A 10,773-nucleotide genomic window follows, 5' to 3' on the forward strand; every position below is an offset into this window, starting at 1 on the left:
TCTAGAGACAGAACTTTTGGTTGGTTTGCCCTTTAACTTGTAGAAGGATCCAACAGTAAAAGAGCTTTTTACTGTGATTTTAGGGGACAGACAAAGGTAAACCCCTGTGGCAAGTGGACGAGCTCATTCTTCATTTGTTTCGATTTTCAAGGCTAAGCTTCGTTGATATTTGCTTGTTTGACACATTTTTAAAAAATATATATATTTCAATCGTTGAAAGCTTCCGTATTAAGATGTTGAGCAATTCTTTCGATCTTCATCGATCCTCTAACCTTACGATCAGCCTTATCTCAGATCTTCTCGATCAAAATTTATCGATCGAGTCTGCAGTCCAATTGTCTTAAAGCCTTGAAAAAAGTTGTTAACTTTCATTTTTCACTCCGACCCTTTTCACTCTCTGAGAGTTCATATCTTTGCAACCACCAACCGCAGGTTCATTGCAGTTTTTTTCATAGAACCAGGATATTAAGAGTTACGCTACACTGATAGACATATTGACGCAAAATATCTTATCTGCCAAGTTTTTCAACTACGTTGCAACAGCACCGTCATTTCGCTTCCCAAATGCATTTATGGGAGTGATCTAAATCGATATGGGGTTTTGAACCGAACAAATATTTTGAAGATCATTCGGTGCAGTTTACAGCCCTGCCCGTCTTCAAACACAAGCCGCTCTAATTTCTGAGCTACACTCCCACGAACATGTGCAGACTTTTCGTGCAGACTACTTCAAGATCCCGCAAGCATCCTTGATGCCATACCAATGTTCTTCCATCCCTCCGTCCCATTGACAATGCGGCAATCTAGGCCAAGAAAAGTATAGTCGTCGACTTGTTCACAGCTGGAGTTCGTGAGCACGATTTCCAAATATACCAGCCGTCAGTTGATACGATGGTTATCTTTTTTAGCTATACTCACTGGTCAATACAGATGGGTTTAGTCAGGTGTCATTCAAACCACAGCTTCAGGTACGTAACGGTTCACCATAAGTTGCCTGAAGGCACAAAAAAACAATGCTTATTATCCATGTTAGAAATAGAAAAATGGTGTAATGACCTCGTGCGAAAATCAAGATCATTTTTTAAATCACATATTGCATGAAAACCGGATGTATCGAGTCATCCGCTCTTGAAACAGATCAACCTCGGGACATAAAACAACCACGTGTAGCAGGTCAACTCATGGTAAGGGAGCTCCGCATGCCACACCAGCTTTGGAGGCCTGGGTTGGCTGAGCGCCGACGGGCTGGCTATTGAGTAAGACGTAGCCTCGATACCCCCTCCGTTTGTGTTTGCGCCCCCCCCCCCCCCCCCCATCGACCCTGGCCGGCTGGGTGGGGTAAAGCTGGAGCGCGTCAGCGAGGGCAGCATGTCAGACCAGCAGCGGCTGACGTCGGCTACTCGCGGCACGCACTGGGGGGCAAGGCTTGGGTTCTGCGGTGATGGTACCTGAAGCAGACTGCTTGCTGAATTAGAATAGCCTATTGTCTGCTCTAACATTTTGTGCCACATTTTATAACAGTGGCGTATCGGTTCGGCTCCACCGTCAGCCCAGCTGGTTATGTCGTGGATCGCAGGAATTCGTCTAGCGAAGCGCTGACTAGTTTGAGCATGTCTGTCATTATTACCCTGTTAACGGCACTTCATCTGGGGCTACTCTGCAGTAACTGGTCTCAATGAATAATAGATGGAATGATGTAAATTAGGTGACTAATACTGGAGGATGACAAGAGCCAGAATGTAAAAGTATTGTGATGCCGTGCTTCTCAACGTACCGTCAAATTAATTTTCCGAACAAAAATTTTGTAATCGACATGTATTTTATTCTTAATGCATAATGCATTAGCCATGGTACTATGGTACCTCATAAAATCAACCCATAAGTGTCATTCCATATATGACGTAACGTGCGCCCACCATGGGGATCGAGACAACCGAGCCCGGCCGGAGGAAGAGTTGACTCTCCGCTCCCTCTCCCCCCCCCCTACCCCCCGGGATCTCCAAGTTCTGGACGCCGCATGAGAAAAGCAAGGTACCTCTGTGAAGGTCTCGTCAAACCATCGAGAATGCACACCAAATTTGTTACCTTTGCTCCAATGTAGAGTAACCAGGGGTCACGAAATGTAAAAAGGGCCGTTCCGATAAATGCAGTTAAAAACTTATGTGGACACGTCAAGGCGGATATTTAGGACGCAGAAGTAACGTTTAGAATGTTCGGACTCCATTCCGACCATTTATGTTCCCGGCACAACCGTCGGGCCAAATCAGGTTACGGTTCAAAATTGAAGTATCAGCATGCTACAAGAACGATATTTTTTCGTTCACAATGTGTATCTGACTAAGTTCATCTCATTACGTCCAGCTGTGGGACAGAAGCATCCCAGACGCAAAAATATCATTTTGGGCTGACCTAAAAGTCAGCTTGTGTCGGCTTAGGCCAAATCTATAAACTATTCAAATGAAAAAAGTGTTAACTGAGTCTAAACGACCAGCATGGATGTTTGTGGTGGGTCAGAATTAGCGTGTTAAATATCGATAGGTATTAAAGATCGCATAGCTGTTGTATATACTGTGTATAGTCCCATCGACGTTCGGTAATGTATTTGTAACAAGTACACGTGTCGCATTCGCACGTCTAGCCGCTCCTCTACTGACAATAGAGGTCATTGAACTTAGACGACTCATATGACTGCATGACCTTCACGACCTCATTGTCCTCACGTGACCTAAGGTGAGCTTATTATGCATTAGACTGATACCGCAACATGTTTTCAGCGAAGTATTAGAATTCTGCGCCCAACATTATCACATAGAACTGCTTTTTTGAGCAAAGCATGGGTTTGGTAGAAAGCGTCCATTGGTGTTGGTCATGACCTGGGCCACGTTCATGTGCTCTGTAGTCATAAAATGATTGTGCATGTAAGTAAGCACTGTTTTCCTCATGTTCAAACACCAGAACTACACGAAAAGGCGTAAAAATCTGCATTATTTACGAAACATAGCACAAACTTACCTCATTTCTACTCACTGACATTGTGGGTTTAAGAAAATCTGAAACAAACAAACTGTAGACAGGGGTGTTAATTTTTGTAAAATATTGGGGGGCCGAACCGAAAGCCCGTCAACTAATCCCCCCATTTTTTCTCACCGGATTTAGCCCACTTTATTTTGGTTAAATGGAGTATATGCTCTTAACCTTCGTATGATTTATAAGTCTTCAATTTAAGCGGTACAGAATTCATGCAGGGTTGGATGAAGGGGGCAGGCACTGGCCGTACACGTCTCTTCTGATCGGCACGTGAAGGCGCCCCTTTAGAAGCCACCTTAGGGCGCCGATGGCGCTCTTCTATGGCGGTCATGGGAGGCGGCACGCATTTTGGTTGTGGGGGACGAAGACGGGTTGGCCATGAAAGACTTAGGTCATTTCCATATTCCAGAGCTTTTGATTTTACTCTCACAAGCCATTACGTGTCACGTGGCGCTAGGGGTGTGAAGTTTATTGCATCGCTTATCGGCTCAGCTGTTACGATTTCTATCTGGTGGTGAGAGCAGCCATGAATTTTTGTCATGAGAGTGGTACGAGACGCCACTACGCAGGAAGATAAAAAGATAGTATTTGTGTTGTGATCATCTTTTACCTGCGTTTTTGTAGTGTTTCAGCCAAAAGCATTGGGGGAGTCAAGCCAACACTGTGGACGCCCAACTCAATATTGGGGGGCCAGGGCCCGCACAAAGGAATACAAATCGACACCCGTAACTGTAGATATCACCATGATCTATTACTATAGCAAGTTTGAGCAACAGCAAATAGTCCACAAAAAACTTAGTTAATTTTTAAGAGGTTGACCTTTTGATCTGACCTAGGTCACTGGCCTTAGCAGATCCAAACTTCAAATTTGTCCATAGGATGTCAAATGAATGGATGAACAGTCACTGAAAATGTGGTGGCGTTGCAAGGGCTTGTTTTTTTTTTTTGTTTTTTTTTGCTGTGCTTGAAAAATAAGGGGGGAATGAGCTCGTCCTGTCCGGGCACGGGTAAACAGAACTCATGTGGCAGTTAACGCGCATGAGACCTCCGTTGGAATCTCCTCTATTTGCCTTTGCCGGTTCACATGCACTCAGCAGCTGAGGCTGTGTGGCGTCGCCTGCCTCTCATCCGAGCAAGAAGGACGGGCACCACAGGAAATCGAATGTCGTGTCTCTCGCTTCTCAGATGCGCAAGTTACCAATTGCCCTACTGATACGCCACGAATGCATCATACATAACTCAAATGATATCAGCCTTGATTGCGAGCTATCTTGATATAACCCACCTGTCAAATACAGGTCGAATAAATTAATGTAACAGCAGATAGTAGACAATTGGTCTAAATCTCTTTGACGTTTGCCCACGCAAACACTGTTCATGGATTCGCCTCTGGGTGGCAATGTAATCTTACGTTTGGACAGCGTGTGTCGAACTGAGGTGCCCCGGTCATACTGCGCTGCGCTGTTCCGGCCCCAGCAGCGGTGTGCAGGCAATCCGACATTTCGCCTCCTAAGCGCCATTCCTCGGCGATCGGAGAGCCCGATATGCAGGTGACGTGCTCTGACCAGGTCAGTTGCGTAATGTTCCCCCGCTGTTGGCATTGAATCCCATGAACTGGTTCATCTGCCTGACCCGGTCGTCCCTGTACACCGGGCCCTCCCGTGGGGCAGCCTGTCCTGCTCAGCAGTATAAAACACGTCTGCTCCCCAGCAGAGGCACCACTTCATCTCTCGTCTCTGCTGCGGGTTCACCACACCACAACATGAAGCTGGTAAGTCAGAACAAAATGCACCTTACTATGTGCTCCCACGAGTCTTTACTCGAATTGAAGGCTTCACGTGTGTATGTTCATCATGATCAAATCGAGGAACACGTCTGTGGCGGGCCTCAGCGGCTCGGCTTAGCCCTAAGCAAGCACACTTTTTAGATCCTATAATGTCGTACCTTCCCTGAATGTCTGGTACATATCACACTTTGCGTGTTTTGGAACATTCCAGTAATCACATTTTAAATATACAACTCATTGCGATGCAGTTGTGGAGCCTATTTGGTTTCGACATTATTTCCTGACTGACAACGCTTTTCCAATGTTCGTTTCAGTTTGTGTTTGCAGCCGTGGTGGCCGTCTGCGCCGCCGCCCCCTCCCAGACGTACGAGGCCCCACAGGTCCGTGCCGCCCTCCAGCCCGTCGCCAAAATCCTCGAGGAGGACAGCCAGCATGACGGTCAAGAGGGCTTCAGCTTCCGCTTCGTCTCCGACGACGGCATCGAGCGGCAGGAGCAGGGCTCGGACGGCGCCGTCGCCGGCTCGTACAGCTACACGTCACCGGAGGGCGCCGAGATCGTCGTGAGCTACGTGGCCGACGCGCTGGGCTTCCGTGCCGAGGGTGCGGCGCTGCCGACGGCCGTGCCCACCGAGTACCCGACGCCCGAGGTGCCGTCGACCGAGGCGGCCCCCGAGGTGCGCACCGTGCAGGGGTACTCGGCTCCGGCCCCCGAGGTGCGCGCCGCCCCCGCCCCCGTCCAGTACGAGAAGGTGCTGGTCGGATATCAGCCTCGCTACCAGTAAAAAAGACGATGGATGTTTCCGCACATATCCCGGTAACTGGAAGTCCCATGAGACCTGTATGAATCACCGTGCTCTTTTAGATAACGCGATATGGCTTGCTGTGATAAATCAGCTACAACGGACTTGATATAAGAAAGGCCCTGAGCTTCTGCTTTCTAAGCGTCATGAGTAAAAATTGTTATGCTGAGTTAGCGACCTTCAAGACACTACGAGATGCTGTTAAGGCACGCAATAGTGGTATGAGGATGAGCGCAGCTCGAATATTCAGTACCGCCAACAGTCGGTTAACATCACAATGTTCCATAACTGGTACCTCCTGGTGCATTGCAGATAGTTAACTGAGCATAAGAACCCTGAACTCATGAATACGATTGAGTCATTTGATTGCCAGTTTAATGAATGAATGCCGAGACCACTGCCTGCAGGCTTGCTGAATGTCAGCGGCTATGATCGTATTGATGTCTGCGTTCGTGTTTGTCCTGTGTCCCTGTCTGTATGCTCTGTCGTTTGTCGTGCTCTGTGTGCCTTGGTGGTTTTCCAGGTTGCCTTTGTATAATTTATTATTGAAAGACTGGAATGCGTGTAGAAAGAAAAATATATTTGCCGGTAACCATGCCGCCTTTTCGTATGCATTCACCTTCACCGGAGTATCGTCCGGTCCACCGTCGGATATGACATTTTACTGCAGCAGATTTGAAGATCGAAATATACGTCGAGCGTTTGGCCTGAACTGTCTCAAGAATCATCTGACAATGATTAATCTAGCGAGCGTCTAGTAGATGACTCAGAGGACAAGTATTGTGTAAAGCACTCTATAATGTCGTGTAGCTGATGAGGTCTAAATGATAGGTGCCTCTGATTACATCTCAGTTATAATGATAAGCCCTCGAACAACAGTTCTTCGTGGCAGCACTTCTGTATATATCTCGAGTGACGAACGCGTCCAGTTTTCGACGACCAGGAGTCAAGCGGACATGAGACCAGCTAAAGGTGATGGGGAGAAAACGGACAATCATACCGGTAAAACTGTAGGTAGATGTATGCACACTGACGCACTAAGTCGCGCATAAATCGCGGATCAACCCGTTTGGTGAAAATTCTTCAAAGGAGTGTCCTATAGAACATGTCTCAAAAACACGATCTGGTGAGCTCCCAGGGCCTGTATCAGCATAAATAGCACTGGAGAGCAGAACTACATCACAGGATTTTGTACGCAGATAATTTTTGTTTATTTTTTAGTCCAAATTACGCGGTCAACATTTAAGTCCACCACTGGGCTGTAGTTCCGAGGAATTGGACGATTCTATCGCACGTAACATGACGTTTATCATTGTGAATGTCATAATCTTCTTGGGTGGTTGCTGAACTTTGCACATGGTGTGGAAATATGCGAATTGAGTTTACTTTCAAGACCTTAAAACAGGCCTGTTCAACTTGTGATCGTTAGTTTTCTCAAAATGTGGCCTAACAACTATGACAGAACGACACTTGCAGCTTGTGTCGGATCTCTGCTCAGGGGATAACAGTCAGAAGTTTTGATTGTTAAAACGTATACGCTGTTGGTGGCATGTAAACAGTGAACAAATCAAATGCGTTTTTTGTACCCGTTATTTTTTCATTTATGTACCTGTATCTTACTGTGACATATTGTTCTTGTATCGTCAATTGCGGTATCAGCACCCCACCCCGAAACATCCAGTCGGGGGGTTGCAATGAACATCAGGATCAACCATTGATGACCTTCAAGCAGAAGATACACGCAATGTTTTGTTTCGTATGCCTCATGTGTGATTGGAGCCAATAAAATGTTTGATGATGCTTCTACACTGTGCTTTTGCTGAATTCTGCTTGTGAAAAGCTGGGCATGTTCAACTGAAACCATTGAGAACGGCAAACATTCTGTAGCACGAACGTAGGGATTCAAAACATTGTTATGCGGCTGTACTCTTATCATCATTGCGGACCTCCGCGGGCGCTAAACATCAGGACAGCCTCTGCCTACGTACTTCAATAAAGGGAGATGCTCCCATTGCACTCAAAAGCCCTCTCTGCGTCGATGTCTTAAGGCCACATGCTTCGTTCATGCTTCTGCATCCTGTATTTCGTTCATGGTGATAACCGTCACGCCTGCTCCCACCTCGCTGAACCCCCAGTCAAAGTCCTCGGGAGGTACTTTTCAAGAAGGCTTTTTCATTGAATTCGAGTTCGAACTCTTTTGGCTGATCGGATTCCTGGAATATGTTCCACTTTAAGCAGCGCTATAAGGTAAGCAAAGCTGAGAGAGCTCATACTTCAACATCTGATCGGGAAATTGCGGGTCCGGGTCAGAAGTTGGCGGCGAGTGCTCAACGTACCGCAATACTTGGCTTCGTCTCCGCTGCCATCTGACGTCACCTGACCTTTTTCACGGCCGCTGCCACCGACCGCAGGCTATCTCAGTCATATGCAAATAGCAAGTGCCTAAAACGACTCGAACTCACGCCGCCGCAGGTCGGTTTATCCGAGGGCAAGCGTTCCAGACACATGAACTATCGGACTGACAGCTGTTCATTAATCAACAGCTTTACCCAGGTTTCTGATGTTTAGTATTCATTTTCTCTACCTCCATCACCCCCCCCCCCCCCCCGAATCCGTCAAAAAGCCGCAATGGGAGGCTAAAACGTTAAGTTTTTTAATCTTAAGATGTCATTACAGAATCGACTTGACCACGGCTGAATCAGCCACAACTAAATCATACGTTTTGACAGCTTACGTAAAACTGAGCTGCTTCGGCCATGCTGTGATGTACTGCTCCGACACCCCTAGCCACAAGCGAGGAATGAGAGACGCCCGCACCGATAATCCAAGGTCACCTGTTGCAAGCACAGAAGGCCTTTGGTTCCCGTTTTCTCGGTACTATGAATTCAAGTGATGACAATATGACCACAGCTTACTTGCTAACGTCTTTAAACCGATACCTCCTGGTGTATAAAACGTGTATAGATGTCCTCAAAACATAAACTGTAAACTATTCATTCACTTTCAGGTCCATCCCTCGGCCATCGAATGGGCGCGAGATGCAGGTGGCGTCCTCTGGCCGGGTCAGTTAGGTAATATTCCCCGCTGTTGGCATTGAACCCCGTGAACTGGTTCATCTGCCTGACCCGGTCGTCCCTGGATAACGGGCCCTCCGGTGGGGTAGTCTGTCCTGCTCAGCAGTATAAAACACGCCTGCTCCCGAGCAGAGGCACCACTTCATCTCTCGCCGCTGCCAGAGTCAACACACCACAACATGAAGCTGGTAGGGCAGAACAAGCGCATCTAAAACTGGTCGATGTATGCATGTGGTTCGTCACCCAAGTCAAAAACAACCTCAGCACCAAAACTAAGCCATGGAGCGAGCTTTTCAATAGCATTATTAGCGTCGCCTCGCCATAACAATCCGAACTTTTGTTTGAGTTGGTTGGGTACATATTCTGCACAAGACGAGATTATTTCAGGTCATGATACTTTTGAGACATCGCAATACACTAACAAGAAGATATAACTACCAAAGCAATTGGCGCAATGATGAAATCTACCTTTTCTTCGGATTTTGATAACGCTTATCCAATGTTTGTTTCAGTTTGTGTTTGCTGCCGTGGTGGCCGTCTGCGCCGCCGCCCCCTCCCAGACGTACGAGGCCCCGCAGGTCCGTGCCGCCCTCCAACCCGTCGCCAGAATCCTCGAGGAGGACAGCCAGCACGACGGCCAGCAGGGCTTCAGCTTCCGCTTCGTCTCCGACGACGGCATCGAGCGGCAGGAGCAGGGCTCGGACGGCGCCGTCGCCGGCTCGTACAGCTACACGTCACCGGAGGGCGCCGAGATCGCCGTGAGCTACGTGGCCGACGCGCTGGGCTTCCGTGCCGAGGGTGCGGCGCTGCCGACGGCCGTGCCCACCGAGTACCCGACGCCCGAGGTGCCGTCGACCGAGGCGGCCCCCGAGGTGCGCACCGTGCAGGGGTACTCGGCCCCGGCCCCCGAGGTGCGCGCCGCCCCCGCCCCCGTCCAGTACGAGAAGGTGCTGGTCGGATATCAGCCCCGCTACCAGTAAAAGGACGATGAATGTTTCGTGTCTTTTACAGGGACGGAATGCCCCCAAAGGATCTTTGTAAATTACAGCACGTATTGTGATAAAGATATTTCATTAAAGTCATTTGATAACCACACTGATGAATGAATTACGTCAAGGAATGTTTTTTATATCTGTGTTATTGTTTGTCTCGCGTGATTACCTATTTGGTCCTGTCTTTTACTTTCGTAGGCCTTGATGTGTTGAAGGTTTTTGTGCTATTCATCATTGTAGTATTGGATGAATGTACAAAACAAAATACACTTACAAACATCTTACTTGCCATTTCATAGTGCATGCGCATCTTTCTAAGACAAATTGCCAAGATAACGTCGTCTTCAGTCAAAGTGGGATGTCAGATTGCGTGGTTCTCCGCTGGTGATTAAACCTAAGTTCCCCGACAAAAGGTATTTCAGACCATTGTAACTAATTCGGGGACCAAAGTACAATTTGTAATGTCCCACTTTTTCTTTACCTGTCTCTACCCTGCCAAATTCCGTTAGAAAGCCAGAATAGTACGTCAAAATCCTGGAGAGACTACTAGAACATCATTGCAGTGACAGCAATATATTGTTGTCGGAGTACATTCTCAACATGTGATGTGTTATTCAACAATACACCACCAAAATAAGCTTCGTTTGCGTGTAAGGGGAGTATTAAGTGATGATTATGAGCCAGGGCTCGTTTTTCTAGATATTTTCCCTAGTTTTCAGTGCAGTGTTCCCCGAGGTGTAACAGGTGATATAGTAAATAAATAAGTGAATAATTACATTAAGTACGCGACACATCGGGCTTAGGACCTAAAACCCAATTGCATCTCAAAGTGATCCTGCTGACCGAAAGAGTCCTCTATCTTTCTTTGTCTGGGACTGGAAGGAATTATTGTTTCCATAAAAGACATTTCCACACACACAGACACAACACAAAGACACACAAAGACACAAGCCCGAGAGAGAGAGAGAGAGAGAGAGAGAGAGAGAGAGAGAGAGAGAGAGAGAGAGAGAGAGAGAGGAGAGAGAGAGAGAGAGGGCAGAGAGAGGAGAGAGAGAGAGAGAGAGAGAAGAGAGAGAGATAGAGGGAGAGGAGAG

At 47.4% G+C, this 10,773-nt stretch overlaps 1 protein-coding gene across 1 annotated transcript; it reads left to right on the top strand.

Annotated features, from left to right (window-relative positions):
* The first annotated feature begins 8,864 nt into the window (after window positions 1-8,864).
* Window positions 8,865-9,667, top strand: LOC119098142 (cuticle protein 3-like). Its single transcript, XM_037221072.1, has 2 exons — window positions 8,865-8,875; window positions 9,200-9,667. The coding sequence occupies exons 1-2, from the start codon at window positions 8,867-8,869 to the stop codon at window positions 9,665-9,667; spliced, it is 477 nt and encodes a 158-aa protein (XP_037076967.1). The 5' UTR covers window positions 8,865-8,866.
* The last annotated feature ends 1,106 nt before the right edge of the window (window positions 9,668-10,773 follow it).

This window comes from Pollicipes pollicipes, unplaced genomic scaffold, assembly GCF_011947565.3.
Source record: "Pollicipes pollicipes isolate AB1234 unplaced genomic scaffold, Ppol_2.1 Scaffold_4740;HRSCAF=5597_pilon_pilon_pilon, whole genome shotgun sequence".
Lineage (NCBI taxonomy): Eukaryota > Metazoa > Arthropoda > Thecostraca > Pollicipedomorpha > Pollicipedidae > Pollicipes > Pollicipes pollicipes.